The following is a 20230-nucleotide window of genomic DNA, read 5'->3' as shown; positions in this document are numbered from 1 at the left end:
TTCAGGGAACTGCAAGTGGTTTGCTTGGCCAGAACAGAGGGTATCCTGGGGAGTGCTGAGACATGGCACTGAAGAGGTACTTTAGACGCCAGGCTAAGGACTCTGAACTCTGGCCTAGAAACCATGATTAGAAATATGAGAACAGTCAGGAATTCACTGCAATAATCCAGGGAAGAAAAGATGACCCCCACAAATGATGACCCAGTCAGTTTCCAGACACATCAGGCATCTTTAATGAGTAAAATAATCCCTTAAACTGATTAGGAAAGAATCCAAATCCTACCCTCACCCCATTCCCACCCCCTTACCAACAACATTAACCTTTACCACATCACCTGGAAAAATGGGGTCATTCACCAATGATCTTTGGACAAGAATGTAAGAATTCTCATTCCCAGATTCCCATTCTCCTTTGCATTTGATATTATCTGGACTTACAAGCAGCTATAATAAGAAAAACTAAGGAACTCTGACAGCTATTCATCTCACTCAGGATAGGCAAGAAGCTGTTATGATTTCATGTCTCCAATTGTTCCAATCACAGTTTCTAATACAGAAATAAAACTGTTCAGTGTCTCTGTCCTCGCCTTGTTTTGTTTTACTGAGATCTGCATTTGCAAGTTCTCGGGCTCCAACAGCAGTTCTGTCAGGAACAGACAGCCAGTGTCATCCTGAGCGCTGAGGTAGGCTTTCCACGGCTGAGCCCCAGCCCTGTTCATCGCGATGGTCTGGATGTTCACGACTTGCAGGGCCATCTGGAGGGTGTCAGGATGGACTGCTCCCTGCCACGGGAACACCTGCTGATGAGCAACTTTGAGGCTCAGCCAAGTTTTCTCAAAACACTCAGCAGTAAGCTGGTGATTGGGGACTAGCATGAGGGCTCTGGAATCAGGGAGCTCTTGGACCCTCTCCTTGTTCTCTTCAGGAATCAGGGGTCCTACAAGAGTCAGAAAGCTTGTGTAAGAGATGCTCTTAATCTGTAGAACTACATTTTTAAATCTAGATTTCCAGCAGTACACAATGTGACTCTCATCTTCAGAGAAATGGCTTAAATAACCAATGATGAACTTCCTTCTTACTCACAGAGACAAAATTCGGGCAACAGTCTGAGGTTTAGCTAGGGTACTCTACTCTCTACCAGTCATTGCAAAAGATAAAGATTTTTCATGACAAGGTATAAAGTCAGGACTATTTTTACCTGATGTGGCAAAAGATGCAGTGTTAGGAAGCTCTGGGCCATGGCGTTCCACACCCTGGCATTTAGAGATGGTTGCCCAGCGGGCTTTGCCATATACTGGCACCAGTGTGTTGAAGTCCGAGGCCCAGCTGTTCACAGGTCTCTCTGCCTGATCCTCCAAAAGTCTGAGAGAAGGGTCAGATTGAGGGCTCCGTAGGATCCGCTTCACTTCATCGATGCCAGCTAAGAGGAGGCGATAGTAGAAGAGACCTCGGTCCCGTACTGCCATATCCTTTTCTTCCTCTGAGGTAAGATAATAGACTAAGTTAATTAAAAACAAAAACGAAAACACTCTTTCTACCCCTGTGCCCACCAGAATAGGAGAACAAAATGAAGGAGGGAGGAAACCCTAGAAAACGTTGACATTTTTTTCTTCGGTCCCAGATGGCTCACCAAACAATGAAAGCTGTGAGAACCTGTATGACTGGTCATGGCAAGTACCATTTCCTTCTTTTTTTTTTTTTAAATTTGATTTTATTTATTTTTTTATACAGCAGGTCCTGTCCTCATTAGTTACCCATTTTATACTTATTAGTGTATACATGTCAATCCCAATCTCCCAATTCAACCGTTTCCTTCTGAAGAGCCTACCTATGCAGTAGTATAATAAACGGCCCAGCGTGTCCTGGCACTCGGCGGGTCGAGAGAGGAAAAGGCGCAGCAGAGCCGTGAGCAGCTCCATCTTGACAGCTGGAAATGTCTCCGACTTCACATTCTCTACGAAGTCTTCCAACACATAAGGAGCGTTGGGGATTCTCTTCCCGTGGACACCGAGTAGCCAAATAAGCGCCTGCTTCCCCTAGGTAATGAGGGAGTAAGAACAGGTGCTCAACATTTGGCTGTCCAGAACACAGGCCAGAGCAGGCAGTAGATAGCAGCAGGTTTTGCTTTTCCCCTAGAGTCAGTAGAAAAGGTATAATATTTTATTTACTTCCACTTGCATTTATTAATTCACCCCCTACTAAACTCTCTACAACAAATAGGAATGAAATTCTACCACACAAAAGGAGACTTAAGACTCTCACAGCCTATGTTGCTTAAGCAATAAGGCTTCCTCACCTTTGAGGCTTCTTCCCCAATTTGGGGTTTAATGCTTCAGTGGAAGCTATTGGAAGATTCCCCTAAGTTAGGGGAACCTAGTGTGCACATCAGAGTCACCTGCAAAGTTTCTTAAAACTCTGTGTGTCTAGGGCTTCCACTCTTGAATATTTGAGTAGATACTGGAAGCCCAAATATTTGTAAAAATTTCACAAACGATTCTGATTTTCATGCCAGCTGAAAACCCTATGGTCTAAATCTCTGACTCAAAACTGTTCACAAGAACAATGGTATCAAAATATTTGTAAGAAAACCATAGCTAAATCCTAATGTTTTTATAATTTATATCCCACCTACACCCAAAACAGAATCTGAGGTGGCAATCAATTCTAAGAATTCCACTTCAGACACTGGGTGGAAAGAATAATTAGATTCCATTTCACAGAGCAGGGTCCCAAGCACTCCCCCTCTGCCTAGAAGTAAAGGAGAATTACAGCCTACCTCGCTATCTTGAATGCTCTCCTCACAGCCGGGCAGGGCCTGACACACAGCTTCTGTACACTGAGGACACAACCAAACCAGGTCTCGGAAAGTCTGCACAACCACTAGAGCACAGCTCAGGACACAAGAGCACAGGATTAGAGCCTCCGCACGGGAAAGAATCTTAAGAAAAGTCACATATTCAGGCTAGATTACTGGGGCAATTTCTGTAAAATGGGTGTTTGGTGGGGTGGTCAATAATTATCTGAGAAATGTCTGACGTGGGCAACAATTTCTTAATAAGTGTTGCTCATCAGATTGCCATGAGGATAAATGAGTTAACGTATGTGAAAGCACTTGGCAAACCAGAAAGCATATACAAATGTGGGGGAGTGCTGCTGTCGAATGATGCTCTGAGGACAGTATAAAAGGAGCCACCAGGGCTGGAGCTACGGTGAAGCAAGCAAGGTGCCAGGGTGTAAAATTTAAGAAGACTCACAGAGTTAGCATTTGCACAAACTTGAGAGCGAGTGCCTCTTTATATATATTCTTTTTTTAAAATATATATTCTTTTCCATTCTGGTTTATCATTGGATATTGAATATACCTCCCTGTGCTATGCAGTAGCACACTGTTGTTTATCCATTCTCTATATAAAAGTGAGTGCCTCTTTAAATGTTTGCATCCTAGGCGATTTGCTTGCCTCACCCTAGTCCCAGTCTTGGAAGTCACTGCTTACCGTATGCTGCCATAAAGCAAAAAGAGGGGTAAAGGTGGGCAAATAACAAGCAAGGTAACCCTCGCACCCTTCATGATCTATGCAACAGCCTTGTAGACTCATGGCAACCTGAAGACTCCCTACTCTGTTAGATCTGTATGTTTCTCTGATGGTAACAGATGATGATGCAAAGAAGAGTTTAAACCTCTGTTATTGAACAACAAATATGTTTTGAGCAAATACTATAGGTCGGGAAATTGACCAAAAAAAAAAAAAAAAATCCTAGAAAGGTAGCCATTACCTGTGGTAATGTGCTCTTGTCGAAGCCCCAGCAGCTCTGTTAGAATCTGCACACATTGATCCGTGTAGGTCCTGGCGATGCTACCTACAGAGGAAGGGAAAGCAGAAAAATGTGTTAAGTCAGATACTAGCACCTCATTCTAAAATAATTTCCCACCAGCCAAAGAAAGACCAAGAGGACCAGAAATATCTAAGAAAAAGAAAAAGAAAATCACCCCTTGCTTGATGAAATAAGAATCTAAGTTTACGATAAAGGGAACTTTGGTAAAATGAATTTCCCATTGAACAAGGTTGAAAACTTTTAGTCACAAAGGTATTTATGTGGCAACCAGTTTGTTGCAGCACACCTGTACAGGAATATTCCTGCTGGGAACACTGTGCAACAGCCTCCAGACTGCAGGCTTTCTACTCCCCTCTTTGTGCCCTCTTCTCTGCCTCTAAAAATAACCATACTTTATTCTACATCCGAGGGTTCCTTCTCCTCCTCTACTTGAAGTCCTCCAAAACTTAGCTCCCCAGCTGCTTGCATTTGACTCACTCTAGCCCTTTAAATTCCAGACAGAGTAGCATGAAAAGGTCTGTAAGTCTTATGTTTTACTCTGTGCCGGTCCACTCATCATAATGCGTAGCCCGGAGCAGAAGCTTGATAAAAGATTGCTAAATTTTCAAAGGACTTTGAGTCAGGAAGGCTGGGTTCCAGTCCCAGTTCAGGAACTATATGACCTTTGGGCAATTTAAGAAACTTTTTGTGCCTGAGTTTCTTCATCTTTGAAACGAAGTTAATAATAACACTTGTCCACTCTTCTTGACTGCCTCACAAGGCTGTGGGAAGATGATATACAGAAAAGCATTTTGGATAACAGACGACAAAAGGCAATATAAATTGTGTTACAGTTTGCATCACCTATAGTCTATATCCTAGAAGATATGGAAACACCAGTGTTGACCAAAAAACCTTTCTCCCCACCTTGTTTGTAGTCACTGACCTAACTGTTTGGTACAAGATACTTTGCCTCTGAAGCAAGATTCACTCCCTTTCCTCTCTGTGGTTCCACAGCTTTCTAGCTGGTTGGTCTAGGCTCTCACAAAGGAAAAGCAACAGATACCTACCTATGGCAAAGATGGCAGCCTGCGCAAAGTCGGCAGACACATCAGTGCAGTACCCGCGAAGCTCCTCCAGCACCTGCTGCACGTTCTCGTCGTTCACCAGCTCACACAGCACCTCCACCTTCTGGAGCTTGATGTAGTGGGGCTCCGAGTAGGAGCAAAAAAACTTTTTGTAGTGGCTGCTAAAGTGACCCGGCAAACTGTGCAGGACCTGGCGCACATGGCAGAGGGCAGCAAAACAGAGCTCGCGGCTCTCTGAAGAACAGGCAGCCAGCAAAGTTCCCTTGACTTGCATGAGCACGTCAGTTTGCACATGGGGGAAGTTTTTTGCCAAGATCAGAAAGAGTTTGGTGGCTCCCATCACCACACCTGGGCTACTGCTCTTGAGAAAACTGTCCAACAGGTTGAGAATGTCAAACAGCTCCTCCTCACTGCGGGGTTGGTAGCGTAGCAGAAAGTTCAATACTTCAGCCTGGCCCCACTGGTCCAGTTTTGACATTCTATCCAAAAAAGAAAACAAAAGTGCTATCCTAGCAACAAAATTAGGACCACCTCCATGCTACTGCCATGTCACCAGTCATCTGTTCATCACAACAAGGGGAGAATTCTTGAAAATAGGTTGTGCCATAATCAAATTATTCTTCTGATGTACGAAAGTTTACACAAAATAAGGCTTTAAATTCCAAGATGAGTTTACGGTACAAATGCACACTCATCGAAGGCCAAAGACATGATCACCATATCCTAGATCCAGATTCTCTACATTTTAAGATAGTATGAATGGCTTAGTTTGGAGGACATAACGACTGCAGAGGACAGAACCCTGAAGGATCCTTCTGCCATCTCTCTATATCACCAAAAGAAACTAAGACAAATGAAAAAAAAATTATCTCAATGAAACATGAGGAAGTTAATAGTTACAGTTAACTTTCTTTACTACTCTACAGAAGTTGTTCAAGACCTCTCCTTCATTCAATACATCAACAAGATCCCATTAGGATGTAGATTTGATCATGATAAAAGAGCACAGAGGCATCCAAACCGATTTAAGAGATGGTGGGCGATGGGCTTATTGATGACAACACCTCCTTCCTGTTTCAAAATTTCCTCCAGAGACCTCAGGCAGTTCACAACCACAATTGGATCCTGGTCACGCAGCAAACTATATAATTCGTTTACCAGGGCACCATCTATAAAACGGAACAAAGATCTCACATAAAGAAAAGTTTCAGAGTCAAGGTGATAGAGCCAGAATAACAGTTCCAGGCAGACAAAGCTGAACTTCTCTGCCACAAAAATAACAAAGGCAGTAACAAAGTGCAAGGCCAAAACAATGGTCATTTCCAGACTGTTCTAAGCAGCTAAGGCACAGGATCTCACGTGGGCCCCAAAGAAAGGACTTCTCTAATCTCAGAAAATACCAAGCCCTGCGTCCTACTTAAAAGAGACATACAGGGCTTCCCTGGTGGCGCAGTGGTTGAGAGTCCGCCTGCCGATGCAGGGGACACGGGTTCGTGCCCCGGCCCGGGAAGATCTCACATGCCGCGGAGTGACTGGGCCCGTGAGCCATGGCGGCTGAGCCTGCGCGTCCGGAGCCTGTGCTCCGCAATGGGAGAGGCCACAACAGTGAGAGGCCCGTGTACCGCAAAAAAAAAAAAAAAAAAAAAAAAGTGACATGCAGAAGTAGGGTCACATTATTATTTTCTACCAAAGCTACATACTCTTCTACAAAGTCATATAATGGAAGTACAAATAAATACTGATCGTGGTAGATTACACTGAAACTTACCCACTTCAGAGTCTCCATGAAGAGTATGCATCTTGGCACAGCCAAGGACTGCTACCCTCCTGACATATGAAGCCTTATCATGCAGACCGTTGAGAACTGGCTGTTGGATATATTCCTGCACACCAGGCAACCTAAGCAACACATCCTAGAGTCAGTCAGATCCTAAGGTACTAGTTTTGACATAATTTAGCCCCTATTCACTTAACAGAGGGTTTAGTAGATGTTTGAATACGCATTGGTCAGATTCTTCTCCAACAAAGTGGAGAAAGCTGCTGCCAAACTTAAAAAGCCTCACTTGACTTTTCACGTGGAATAATGCCACATAGGCAGGTTAAAAAACACACACGCACACGCGCGCACACACACACACACACACACACACACACACACACATTTAGAAATCTTTAACTATTTCAGGGACTTCCCTGGTGGTCCAGCAGTTAAGACTCCGTGCTCCTAATGCAGGGGGCCCAGGTTCGATCTCTGGTCAGGGAACTAGATCCCGTGTGCCGCAACTAAGACCCAGAGCAGCCAAATAAATGAATAAATAAATATTTAACTATTTCACTGAGAGTAAGGATAGAAAAATTCCTTAATGAAATCACATATATAGTTTTTTAAACCAAAGCAATGGCCGAAAACCTGAGTTCAGGTTACAACAGTGTCTTCCCCATTATTAAGGAGCTCAAATAAATTGTCATCATTAAAAACCTGCCCCATGACCACATGAACTTATCAGCCACTGAGATACAGGAAGGGAGGAGAGTGCTCACCTGAGGCTACACATGCTCCGTAGTGCCAACCCTCGCACCATCGGGTTGGGGTCCGAACAGTCTTTGCACAGTGTATTGATGGCCAGGAGAGCCAGATCTGGTTTCAGGGGGGCATAGGTACACATGTAGAGATAAACCAACTTCTTCTGAACAATATCTATAGTGGCACTGGCCTTCACCATTTCCATGAAAACACCAGACATGTCCGAGCCCTGAGTCATGTGCCTGAAACCAACACACACAGCAGGAAAAAAGTAAAATACATAATCCCCAACCTACAACAGAAAGCCTTTTACTTATATGCCCTGGATATCCAACTAGATTGTGATCTCTTAGAGCAGAGCAACCAGGTCTACTTTGTCTATCATATCACACAATACTTCACAACGGGCCTGCAATAAACGTTCTTCTATTCATTCAACAAACTAGTACATTCCAGTCACATTCAGATTTTACATTCCAGGGATATGTTCTGGGGAATAATCTTGAAGAAGGCATGGTCTCAGATCTCAAGGAACTCAAAAGTCTACCAAGGAGGCAGACAAGAACACCGCTAATTACAGAATGATAGATTGGTATTATAACAGAAGTAACAGACAAGGTGCAGTGGGGATCAGGAGGTCTAACACTGCCAAAAAGTCATAAAATGTTTCCACAGAGGAAGAAATACTTGAGCGGAATCAGCAGGAGCTCCAGGCAGGTGTAGTAGATAGGTAACGATACACACTGTGATGCATGTGGACATGAGCAAGAATGGTACATTCTTTTCAGAGTATGCCGGTAGTTAACTGGGTGTTCCTTGGGTGCTATGATAAGAAATTTGGACTTTATTCTGTAGATCACTGTTTCTCAAACTGTGATCTCCTATAGCAATTAGAGGGGATGTCTGTTTAAAATGCAGATTCCTGGGTTCCATCCCACCCTACTGAAATCAGAATTACTGGATTGGATGAAAAATTTACATTTTCTAAAAAAGCACCCCAAGGGGGCTACCCTGGTGGCACAGTGGTTGAGAGTCTGCCTGCTGATGCAGGGGACACGGGTTTGTGCCCCGGTCCAGGAGGATCCTACATGCCGCGGAGCGGCTGGGCCCGTGAGCCATGGCCGCTGAGCCTGCACGTCCGGAGCCTGTGCTCCGCAACGGGAGAGGCCACAGCAGTGAGAGGCCCGCGTACCACAAAAACAAACAAACAAACAAAAAAAGCACCCCAAGGGACTGTTGTGCATACTGAAGTTTGTGATCCACAGCTATACACAAGAGTTATATTGTCAAATTCATATGCTGGAAAATCAATCTGGCTGAAATGAGGGCCTAAGGTGACCTACTACTAAGCTACTGCAATTGCTTTAAAAAGGGAACCAGAACAGCAGTGCCAATCAAAAAAAAAGAAGATGGACCACAATATTCATTGCAGCTCTATTTACAATAGCCAGGACATGGAAGCAACCTAAGTGTCCATCCACAGATGAATGGATAAAGAAGATGTGGCACATATATACAATGGAATATTACTCAGCCATAAAAAGAAACGAAATTGAGTTATTTGTAGTGAGGTGGATGGACCTAGAGTCTGTCATACAGAGTGAAGTAAGTCAGAAAGAGAAAAACAAATACCGTATGCTAACACATATATATGGAATCTAAAAAAAAAAAAAAGGTTCTGAAGAACCTAGGAGTAGGACAGGAATAAAGATGCAGACATAGAGAATGGACTTGAGGACACGGGACGAAGTGAGAGAGTGGCATGGACATATATACACTACCAAATGTAAAATAGATAGCTAGTGGGAAGCAGCCGCATAGCACAGGGAGATCAGCTCAGTGCTTTGTGACCACCTAGAGGGGTGGGATAGGGAGGATGGGAGGGAGACGCAAGAGGGAAGAGATATGGGGATATATGTATAGCTGATTCACTTTGTTATAAAGCAGAAACTAACACACCATTGTAAAGCAATTATACTCCAATAAAGATGCTAAAAAAAGAAAAAGAGGATGGATACTTAGAACCATGAATCCATACCATCTGACTTGAACAGTGACAATCAGGTGTCACCAAGACTGACTCCCACATTTGCTCAGCTGGGTGGTGACGTTCATCAACACAAATACAAGTGGAAGAGCAGGTTTGGGGAGGGCGGAAGGATGTAGGTACTATTTTGCATGTCTTTGAAGAAATATCCAGGTGGAAATGCCAAGCAGGCAGTAGGATCTGTGGGTCTGACGATAAAAAAAAGGAGGTCTGTGCTAGACATAGATCTGGAAGTCAGCAGTACAAGTTCAAGACATGGATGAAACCACCCAGCTGAGTAAAAGAAGCAAAATATGTCCCACAAGGGAGACTTAGACGGCAGTCCAGAGAAGCAGGAAGACCAAATCATACAACTGCCATGGATGCGAGTTCACTTAATCTTTCTAAGCGGCCAGGGGTAGAGAGCCCTGATGGGGATGGCAATGGGGGAGTTAGAGCGTTAGGCGATACCTAATCACTCGCTGGATGACATTCCGATAGCGCAGCCTATCAGCCTGAATGTGAGGGTTACACAGAGCCTTCTTCAGCTCCTTCACCTCGTCCTCGGAGCCCAGGTACGGCATCTTCTCGAATAGTCACGGGGCAGTTCCCAGAGATCCCTAGGTAACTCGTGGGCTCCTTCTAGCCCCGATGTGGGGACCTGGGTAAAGGAAACGTCAGTCAGTGAAGAGACTACAGGCGCGATTTGGCCCAGCCTTGGCTTCCCCCAGGGCCGCCATCCGGGCCCTACCACACTCGAACTTCAACCCTCTCGCTCCCTGGCGAGGCCCACCCTAGGCTCTGCGGATCCTTCCGGGGACCTGCAGGCTGGTTCGCTCCGCCCACAGAGCTCTCCCGCAACCTCTAGGCCCTCGGCCCGACTTCGAGCCCGGCAGCCAACAGTCCGTGGACCCCTCCCCCTCCAGTTCCAGCCTTTCTTGCGCCTCCACGCGGTTGCCGTCACCAAGAGGCCCAATCAACCTTTCTGCGGAAGTCCCGCCTCCTCCAGGGGGACCACGCAGAGCAGCTGCCAATCACCCTCTCCCAGTGAGCGCCGAGCGCAGCCTGGATCACGACCTTAGCGTGCCCTTCCCCCAACCTCTCACCTCCCGGCGCCGCCGCGCGGCTACCTCAGGCAGAGGGGTGGCGGGCAATCGGAAATCGGCTACTTCCGCCTGTCTCCGCCCAGCAGCGCGCGCTTTGAGACCAGGGCCTCGGGCCCTGGTCCCGCGCGCTTGGGGGAGTGGCGCTCCGTTGGGCGCCTTCTGTGGTTTGCGATTCCACCCCCAGACTCCCACAGCACGGTCACTTCCTTCTTTCTGCCCAGTCTAGTCACTCATTCCCCACTGAGCTGGCTTTCCTTACGGCCCCTGGCCCTGTTCTTGCCCCAGCATGACTTTTTTCAGGGCGCCGTTGTAGGAGCCTCCCGCAGGAGCTCTGTTCCCATGAAGATCCCACTGGTGACTCTCCAACCCCGCCACCATGAACGGGGTCTTGATCCCTCAAACGCCCATCGCTGTGGACTTTTGGAGCCTGCGCCGGGCTGCCTCCGCCCGGCTCTTCTTCTTGTCCCACATGCACTCGGACCACACCGTGGGTCTCTCTAGCACCTGGACCCGGCCCCTCTACTGCTCCCCAATCACCGCTTACCTCTTGCACCGTCACCGACAGGTATGGGCGGCTGGAGTCGGCCTCCGAGAGTTGGTCCCAGTAGCTGGGTGGGGACTTCCGATCTGTCACAGCCGTGGAGTCATAGAGTTGGGGCCAGGGAGACTGATTTTTACAAAAGCGAGAACCCAGAATGCATCTTTAGCCCAGAATAGGAGGGTGGTTTCTAACTGGCCGGCTTGGGATGTTTCAGTGATAAATTGGGGAGGACTTTTAGTCCAGCCAAGGAAATTGTTCCTACCTCTTCACATAAGCTAGGCCAGTGTTTCCCAAACTTGCCTCATCATAAGAATCCACCCAATGTGATGAGTAAAATACAGATTCTCCAACGCCTCCCTTCTCCCCCATCTGATTCAGTAGACATAGCTAGCACAGGTCGTGGAAATCTGGTTGGAATTTTTTTTAACAGGTGCCCCCCAAAGGATTATTATGATTTGGAAAGTTTGAGAATCGCTGACTAGACTTGTTTTCTGCACTCTTAATTTAAACTTGTACGAAGGGTGAGGTAGAGGGTGGGAAGAGGAAGGGAGTATTGTTTGGGAATCCCCATCACAGCTTCTGATCCAGGGAGGTATCAGGGAGGGGAGGCTGTGTTCCCTGGGATGACCAACTGTTTCCTCAGGTATCTAAGCAGTGGATCCGAGCCCTGGAGGTTGGTGAGAGCCATGTCCTGCCTCTAGATGAAGTTGGGCGAGAGACCATGACTGTAACCCTCATCGATGCCAATCACTGCCCTGGCTCTGTCATGTTTCTGTTTGAAGGATACTTTGGAACCATTCTCTACACAGGTGGGCTTCCGGAGGGGTCCTTTCCACTTTCCCAGCCTAGACACTACTTTTTTGTGTGTGGGGGGGGCAAGCCCCGCGGTTTGCGGGATCTTAGTTCCCCAACCAGGGTGGAACCTGCCCCCTCAGCAGTGAAAGCACTGGGTCCTAACCACTGGACCGCCAGGGAATTCCCAACACGACTTTTCTTGAGCATCTTTGACTTATAGTAGAAGTCTGGAGACCTCCTAGCTTCATGCCACATGAGCACAGTGACCCTTTCTCAACTGATTTCCCACTCTTTAAGGGTATGAACTTTGCAGAGAATCATGAAAAAACGGAAGCACAATAGAGACGTTTCCACAAAGAAGCTGTACTACATTCATCATTGCTAGACTCTAGGTTTTTCCAACAGGCCAGTAGGCAAATGCCCATTGTTGGAATTGGGAGAGGCTTGTCTTCTATACTTTTGTCTCTGACTGTCTGCCTCCCATATATTCTTCTTCCAGGGGATTTTCGGTATACACCGTCCATGCTGAAGGAGCCAGCCCTGAGACTGGGGAAACAGATCCATACCTTATACCTAGACAACACCAATTGCAACCCAGCTCTGGTTCTTCCTTCCCAAGAAGAAGCTGCCCGCCAGATTGTTGAGCTCATTCGAAAGCACCCACAACATAACATAAAGATTGGTGAGGGCTTTCCTTTCCTTTTTTTCTCACTCATGGAGCTAGTGAATCTAGGTTCTTTGGAGTGTCTCACATCTTTCAGGTCTTTGTGCAGATGTCCTTTTCTCCATGAAATCTACCCTGACCTTTTTATTTAAAATTACAATCTGCCCACCATCTGCACTCCCACATTCCCAACTCCTGATCTCCTAAACCGATTCAACTTTTTCATAGCACTCATCAACTTCCCATATACTCCATATGTTTTAATATACTGTTGCTTATTGTTGATTGTGTATCTCCACTTTCTCTGACACACACACACACACACAGACACACACACATTCCTTGAGGGTGTGGATGGAGGTGGGAAGAAGTCCTATGTGTTTGTGGAACAGAGAAGCAGCAGTATGACAGGTGCACAGTGGTTGAGGAGGCTGGAAAGCCTGGAGGGGCTGAAGTGCCTGTAAGCCATTTTGAACTTGATCCTAAATGCAACCACTGCTCTTAGGACAAAGAGCTATTGAAGGGTTTTAAGTGGAGAGGGACACTATTGCCCTTATCACCTTACAGTGTATTCCATAATTTATGTATTCATTGTATTTAGTTTTTATTATCTGTCTCCCTGTGCTAGAATGTAAATTTCACAATAGACAGGCTCTTTGTTTCACTTATGGATATATCCCAGATGCCTAGGTTAATGTCTGATAGAGGCCTCCGGTAAATATTTGTTAGCAAGTGAATGAAGTTTATCAGAATGTAGATATTCAGGTGAGTGTTGTTCTTGCAGTTAGATACATTGAAAACCCAGCTGTCTGCTTGTTCTAGTGACTCCACAACAGTACAAAACATTTTGGGCTTCTTGAAATTGCCTTTTGGGATAGTTGATGAAAATCCATTTTTATTTTTTAAAATGTAATAGATTTAGTTCCAAATGATTTTTTTTGATTGTTTCCAAAATTGTAGTAAATCCACAAAAGGAAAAAAATTTGCCACCGTGATGAACATTTTAAAAGGATATGCCCCAACTCTGAAAGGAGTTTCAAAATAGGTTTAAACAAAGGCATTGAAAAAAAAAATTATGTACCTTCCAGAGTGACTACCAAGTTGATGGAGAGATTTTCCCTCTCAGGATTGCTTGACTACTCATGAAGAAATATCAGTGCTAACTATTCTTGGAGTTTTCAATGCAGAGTTTTCCCAGAGAAGCACAGCTGGCGAGTAGGGTACTGTAGTAGGGCTTGATTAATTTTGCAGATATACAATAATCCCCTACTGTGTGCCAAGTATTCTGATAGGCAGTGGGAATAGAAAAAAATGAATAAAATATGAGGGCTTACAGTCTAGTAGTAAAGGGCCTAGAAGAGGTAAAATAAAAGGGGGAAGGATAGGGAGAGAGAAAAGAAAATCAGCTACCTTTGTGCCCAAAGAGTGAGATTTTGAACCATGATGAGGAATAAGGTGGATATAAAGGAAATATAGATTCTTTAAAGGCGTTCACAGTCTGGTTGTAGACTTGAAATACACCTTCAGAAAAGGTCTGAGAACAACTACTTAAACAACATCTCCCATATCTGTTACCATAACCATTACCCAAATTCAGGTCTCCATTTCTTTCTCTATACGTACTGTTTGGGCCTTCTAACTGGTACTTCTGCTTTCAGTATATTCTCATGCAGGTCTTTGAATAATACTGCTGCCACTTTTTTTTCTAAAGCCCTGCTCTGATCCTATGAATCCTATAATTAGAATTAGCCATTTTCCTGCTTGCAACTCCTTAATGACACCTTCACTTACAGAATTAAAAACAAGCTCCCTAGCAGTACATACAAAGCCCCCTATTATATGGCCCTTGCTCACCTCTCTAGTGTCATTTCTTACCAGTTTCTTTGTACCTTAGTAACACTGAAACGACCTCTCTTAAAATGTTCTCTACCATCCCCTTCCCTTGCCAGATTAACTTGCACCCATCATTTAGGATTTATCTAAGTTGTCATTTTCAGGAAGCTATCCCTAACTCTATCAACTGGTAGATGTTTTTCTGTGCCCTCATAATACTCTGTGCATGTCTGTAGCATGCATTGTTTCTGGGTCCCCAAATAGATTACACTCCTTGAGGACTGAGATTTTTGTTTGTTTTCACGGTGCCTAACACCTGATAGATGCTTTCCTTTGTTGAACTGAATGAATGAGTGGATTCTGTGCTAAACTTCTCCCTACCCCACCCTCCATATACCTCAGCTCAAATGCCACCTCCTTCCTGATAGACAGTCAGGGGGTAGTCCCATTAATTTTGTGTATTTCTATTAAACATTTGGTTGACTTATTAGCTTCATCCTCTTCCTTCTCTTACTTTCCCCAATCCCTTGAACATTATTCAGGACTCTATAGCCTGGGAAAAGAGTCACTGCTGGAGCAGCTGGCCCTGGAGTTTCGGACCTGGGTGGTATTGAGTCCTCGGCGCCTGGAGTTAGTGCAGCTGCTGGGCCTGGCAGATGTGTTCACAGTGGAGGAGAAGGCTGGCCGCATCCATGCCGTGGACCACATGGAGATCTGCCATTCGGCTATGCTGCGTTGGAACCAGACCCACCCTACCATTGCTATCCTCCCCACCAGCCGGAAAATCTACCGTTCCCACCCCGATATCCACATCATCCCTTACTCTGACCATTCCTCCTACCCTGAGCTCTGTGCCTTTGTCGAAGCACTGAGGCCTTGCCAGGTGGTGCCCATTGTCAGGCGACAACCCTGTAGGGACTACTTTCAGGACAGCCTGAGCCCCAGGCTCTCTGTGCCTCTGATTCCAGACTCTGTACAGCAATACATGAGTTCCTCCTCTAGAAATCCAAGTTTTCTCTGGCTATTGTTAGAAAGGAAGCTAAAGAGACTGAGAACCCAGGGTGTCGTGTTTGAATCCCTTGAGGAAAATGCTGATCACTCTCAAGCTGACAGGGACTTGAAGAAGACCAAGAATGAGAACCTTTCTGGGGAGCTTGAGAAGCGGCCCTCCCACCATCCTTTGAAGATCAAGAAGCAGCCGTTCCCGGACATCCGCAACAAAGAATGGGAGGGTGCAGTCCCTTCCTCCGAGTCCCAGAAGATGGTGACTGTATTGACTGCCCCCTCGGGTTTTTCAGTGCACTTAGGGTCTACAGATAAAGAATTTTCCTCTCCGGAAACTGGGGAGGAAATCAGTGTAGGGCCCTACTTGGTACCCAGGGGAGACAATGCGGGCTCAGCAGCCACCGGGAACCAGAGAGCCTGGATGGGCCAGGATTCTCCCCAGTCTTACAGCAGCAAGGCTGCCCCTCTTCTGGCTCCTGAGTACAGGGGCCTGGCACTCAAATACCTTCTGACTCCAGTGAACTTTCTCCAGGTAGGGTTCTCTTCCAGGGGCTTTGACCAGCAAGCGGAAAAATACCATCAACTCTTGCTCAAGTACAGACAGGAGAGTACAGAATGACAACCTTGTTTGATCCAACACTGCACTTTTTTTTAAAAAATTCATCAAGAGTTGTTTATTTTCAAAGTTAGCACTCTTTGTATTTCTACCACTAACAAATGGGCAGTGCCACATCAACACTGCACTTTTTTTTTTTTTTTTTTTTTGTGGTACGCGGGCCTCTCACTGCTGTGGCCTCTCCCGCTGCGGAGCACAGGCTCCAGGCGCACAGGCTCAACGGCCATGGCTCACGGGCCCAGCCGTTCCGTGGCATGTGGGATCTTCCCAGACCGGGGCACGAACCCGTGTCCCCTGCATCGGCAGGCAGACTCTCAACCACTGCGCCACCAGGGAAGCCCAACACTGCACTTTTGAAGATAGTGGCTGATGGCTTATTTGGGGCCTTACTTTTCTGTGGTACATGCCCACCCTGTAACAAGACTTCTCAAAGCGTGTTCATTGGAATCCTAGTGTCTATGGAATCCTTAGTTCTATAATTGACTTGTGTTTAAGAAACACTTTACATTATAACCCCTTTACAGTATATGTGAGCACATTAAATGTTCTGGGAAGTCCTGCAGTAATTTAATCTGTTTAACTTTGTTTAACCCAGTATTTCTCCAAACTTTTTTTTTTTGGCTGTGTGGCATGCGGGATCTTAGTTCCCTGATCAGGGATCGAACCCGCGCCCCCTGCAGTGGAAGCAGAGTCCTAACCACTCTGCAGACTTTGTGAACATGCAGTCCTCTTGTGTGGCTGCAGAAAGAGATAGAGTCTGATCAAAAAGGACCAGTTTATTCCCATTGTTTTGTGTGTCATGTGTCATTCCCCATGTCCCCTTCTGTCTCTTCCTAGATAAAAGTCCCTAGGTAGTTCTGTTTTTTAATTTAGGAACTGTGGTGCAGGAGGATAAAGTGACCCAGGCAGCACGTTCCAATCCTGAAGGTCACTGATTTGCTGTGACCCCATCCAAGTCACTTCCTGTCTCTGCCTCTGGGAGGGAACAGGAAGTGATGAAGATCCTTGAAAAACTGGAGACAATTTCCACCTCTGCCTCCGTGAGAGTTTGCAGTTAGTGTCCCTGAGGACCTACCTGGAATACAGCCAGCTGGGGGACTGGGCACCCCTCACCAAGGCAGTATCTGGAACCCAGCCAAACATTAGGCTTAGGGTAAGATGGGCCTCCCAGCTGCCTAGAGGCCCTGACTATTTGGCTGAAATAAGGTTACAAAAGATCAAATGTGCTGCCAGATAGTCTTGATTGTTCACACAGCTGGGATATTTGCTGCCCCCCTCCACCCAGTGTCCCCCCCTTCCATCCTTGGGTTGAGTAGGGAGCTGGAGGACATAGCCTGTTTGTTTCAGTAACCAGGGCAGAGACGAAGGAGCCAGCTGGTGGAAGGGGTGAGGGTGTGCAGTTCTGCCCTGACCTTCTGCTCACAGCCTGACAAAATGCCAAACCAATAAGCAGGACAGCAGATACCACAGTCACAGGGGGCACAGGCATGTGGAGCTGGGCACATGGATAAAAACTGTTTCACAATGGAGCTTCAAGCCTTCACAATGAAGAAGCCTCTGATTCTTGTCCAGGGGGCTGGAAATTGTCTACTTCTGGAGGAAGATACAAAGAGTTTAGAAAGCAAAATAAGGCCTTTCTCTTGGGCAAGCTGTATACAGCTCTGTTTTGTCAGTGACCTTCACTGTAAGCCTCCCATGGGCCCACTAGGAGCCATAGCAGGTGAGGCATGTGGGGTAGCAGGGGACATGGGCACTGTCCTGGGCTTGAATCCAGGGTACCTGGGCAAATAGAGATATCAGGCTTCCATAGCAGAGCCTCAGTTTCTCATCTGTAAACCAGGAACTCTCCTGATTGCTTTGGAGGTTAGAGAATTGGTAAAATTCCTAGCTCAGTGCCTATCACATGATGGATATTTTAAATATTGGTTCTCTCAGCCTCTGGTTCTTTAAAAAAAAATTATTCTCTATATAAAATAAGAAACTTTGGAAGTCATACAAAATATAAAGAAAAAATCAGAATTCCTCCATGTAGATCAATTGTTTTCTTCTAGTCTTTTTCTGTGCATGTAAATATATTAAATATATAATTTTTTTTCCAAATTGGGGTAATACTGTATATAGTTTTATATCCTGCATTTTACTCTTAATATTTTAAGCATTTTCTCATATCATTAAATATTATTCAAAATGTTATTTTAATAGTTGTATAATACCCTATCATATGGGTATACCTTAATTAAAACTATTTCTGTTTTATTCAACATTTTGTGTGCTCTTTTTTTCACAATTACACATATTACAATGGACATTCTTATGCATATATCATGGCATTTGTGTTTATTTTCTTGGAGTAAATTACTGGAAGTGGGATAACAGTTTTAAGTTTTTAAAATTTATTTTATTGAAGTATAGTTGATTTCCAGTGTTGTGTTAATCTCTACTGTACAGCAGAGCGATTCCGTTATACATATATATACATTCTTTTCCATATTCTTTTCCATTAGGTTGAATATAGTTCCCTGTGCTATATAGTAGGACCTTGTTTATCCATTCTCTATATAGTAGTTTGTATCTGCTAATCCCAACAGTCTTAAGTTCTTGATGCAAATTGTGCCCAGTGCCCTCCAGAAAGGTTTCCTTACTATCCTTTCTGCAGAAGAGGATAGCATTAAAATACCTTGAAGACTCATTAAGTTCAAATGGTGTCATTAGAATGGTACGTAGAAAATCATCTTGTGTGCTACATTAATATTTACTAAGCTGTGTGGGCAAGGCTTAGCCTGACTTCATCTGGGAGCCTCTAGCTGTCTCACTTCTGTGCTACTCGAAGGTGGCTGGGAGAGATAAGGTAGTCTTCAGTACAAGGGCCCCCAGATGGGAGTTATCTTCTAGCAACAAGGAAACCTGTCAACTCTTGGCATGTGCTGTGTCACACGTATTCCTATAGAATACCTTCCATATAGAAGCGGGATCTATATGAATTCAGATGGGGGGGTGGGAGGTAGAAGCAAAGGGCTTTGAGGAATTTAGTTGTTGGTGGCATGTTTCTGTATTAATAATGGGAAGGGACTTCCCTGGTGGCGCAGTGGTTAAGAATCTGCCTGCCAATGCAGGGGACATGGGTTCGAGCCCTTGTCCGGGAAGATCCCACATGCCGCGGAGGATCCCACATGCCGCGGAGCAACTAAACCCGTGCGCCACAACTACTGAGCCTGCGCTCTAGAGCCCGCGAGCCATAACTACTGAGCCCGCATGCCACAACTACTGAAGCCCGCACTCCTAGAGCCCGTGCTCTGCAACGAGAAGCCACTGCAATGAGAAACCTGCACACCACGATGAAGAGTAGCCCCCACTCACCGCAACTAGAGAAAGTCCACGCATAGCAACGAAGACCCAACGCGGCCATAAATAAATAAATAAATAAAATTAAAAAAAAATAATGGGAAGATTTCATACTATTCTAAATTAAATTTGTCTGGTTTATAATAGAGATTGGCAGTTGTCTTATTTGTTTCATTTCTCAACACTCCCTCATATAAACATGCTGCTTTGCTACATCTTTAAGAAGCCAATTTAATTTATTTTTAGAATTTAAGGATGACCCCATAGATCTACGAAGATCTTGCAATGAAGCTTGAAGTTACTGGGAGACAAGAAGTTCCCTAGAGATCAATTAGTTATTTGCTTCATGATCTGTGGGAAAACTTGTACTTTTCCACAAGGAGACTGAAAGTGATTTAAGTCCCTTTAGGGAAGAAAATCTGCCTGACTGGCCTTGGGGAACCATCTCTTACTCCTGATCCAGACTACCCTTTGTGGTAGGAAATAGAAGATAAGTGAATCCACTTGTTCAAGAAAAGGGATTTAGACCTGGGTTCTCTATCTCAAGTCCACCCCCAAAGAGACAGTTCTCTCTGCATTCTTGGAGTGGTTCATAAGCAGGAGAAATTCCATCTGGAGGTCCATTTAAAAGAAAAATTATTTTACTGAACTATAACTGATTTTCAATGTGTGAATTTCTACTGTAGAGCAAAGTGGTTCAGTTATACATATATATATGTACATATATGTACATATATGTGTGTATATATATATATACACACACATATATATACACACACACATCTATATATATACACATATATATACATTCTTTTTCATATTCTTTTCCATTATGGTTTATCACAGGATATTGAATATAGTTCCCTGTAAGTGCACA

The 20230-nt window shown here is 45.0% G+C and overlaps 2 protein-coding genes across 5 annotated transcripts; one reads left to right on the top strand and one right to left on the bottom strand.

Moving 5' to 3' along the window:
• Positions 1-209: 209 nt before the first annotated feature.
• Positions 210-10657, bottom strand: AP4B1 (adaptor related protein complex 4 subunit beta 1). 4 transcript variants are annotated; one of them, XM_073809409.1, is made up of 11 exons: positions 10558-10657; positions 9923-10112; positions 7443-7667; positions 6670-6800; positions 5923-6070; positions 4884-5380; positions 3775-3858; positions 2777-2880; positions 1829-2036; positions 1199-1480; positions 210-937 (listed from the first exon to the last, which is right to left on the bottom strand). In XM_073809409.1, the coding sequence occupies exons 2-11, from the start codon at positions 10033-10035 to the stop codon at positions 510-512; spliced, it is 2220 nt and encodes a 739-aa protein (XP_073665510.1). In that variant the 5' UTR covers positions 10036-10112; positions 10558-10657; the 3' UTR covers positions 210-509. The 4 variants fall into 4 exon arrangements, with proteins under 4 accessions (XP_073665510.1, XP_033717531.1, XP_033717527.1 ...); XM_033861640.2 differs by lacking the exon at positions 10558-10657 and adding an exon at positions 10433-10539; XM_033861636.2 differs by lacking the exon at positions 10558-10657 and adding an exon at positions 10203-10393.
• Positions 10658-10672: 15 nt separating this feature from the next.
• On the top strand, positions 10673-19451 carry DCLRE1B (DNA cross-link repair 1B). The gene is made up of 4 exons (XM_019919985.3): positions 10673-11122; positions 11742-11907; positions 12393-12575; positions 14933-19451. Exons 1-4 carry the CDS (start codon positions 10934-10936, stop codon positions 16012-16014), a joined length of 1620 nt encoding a protein of 539 aa, XP_019775544.2. The 5' UTR covers positions 10673-10933; the 3' UTR covers positions 16015-19451.
• The last annotated feature ends 779 nt before the right edge of the window (positions 19452-20230 follow it).

The sequence above is a fragment of the Tursiops truncatus genome, chromosome 1 (genome assembly GCF_011762595.2).
Source record: "Tursiops truncatus isolate mTurTru1 chromosome 1, mTurTru1.mat.Y, whole genome shotgun sequence".
NCBI classification, from domain to species: domain Eukaryota; kingdom Metazoa; phylum Chordata; class Mammalia; order Artiodactyla; family Delphinidae; genus Tursiops; species Tursiops truncatus.
This window is presented reverse-complemented; position numbering and strand designations above follow the sequence as displayed.

What these genes read in the sequence shown, in the direction of transcription:
- AP4B1 (XM_073809409.1), bottom strand. Translation starts at nt 10,035, where the DNA reads ATGCCGTACCTGGGCTCCGAGGACGAGGTGAAGGAGCTGAAGAAGGCT. An exon ending in CGGAGCATGTGTAGCCTCAG is followed by an intron (nt 6,801 to 7,442) that starts GTGAGCACTCTC and finishes TGTGTTGCTTAG; the next exon opens with GTTGCCTGGTGTGCAGGAAT. An exon ending in GCCCACCATCTCTTAAATCG is followed by an intron (nt 5,381 to 5,922) that starts GTTTGGATGCCT and finishes TTTTTTGGATAG; the next exon opens with AATGTCAAAACTGGACCAGT.
- DCLRE1B (XM_019919985.3), top strand. Translation starts at nt 10,934, where the DNA reads ATGAACGGGGTCTTGATCCCTCAAACGCCCATCGCTGTGGACTTTTGG. An exon ending in TCTTGCACCGTCACCGACAG is followed by an intron (nt 11,123 to 11,741) that starts GTATGGGCGGCT and finishes CTGTTTCCTCAG; the next exon opens with GTATCTAAGCAGTGGATCCG. An exon ending in TGGAACCATTCTCTACACAG is followed by an intron (nt 11,908 to 12,392) that starts GTGGGCTTCCGG and finishes TTCTTCTTCCAG; the next exon opens with GGGATTTTCGGTATACACCG.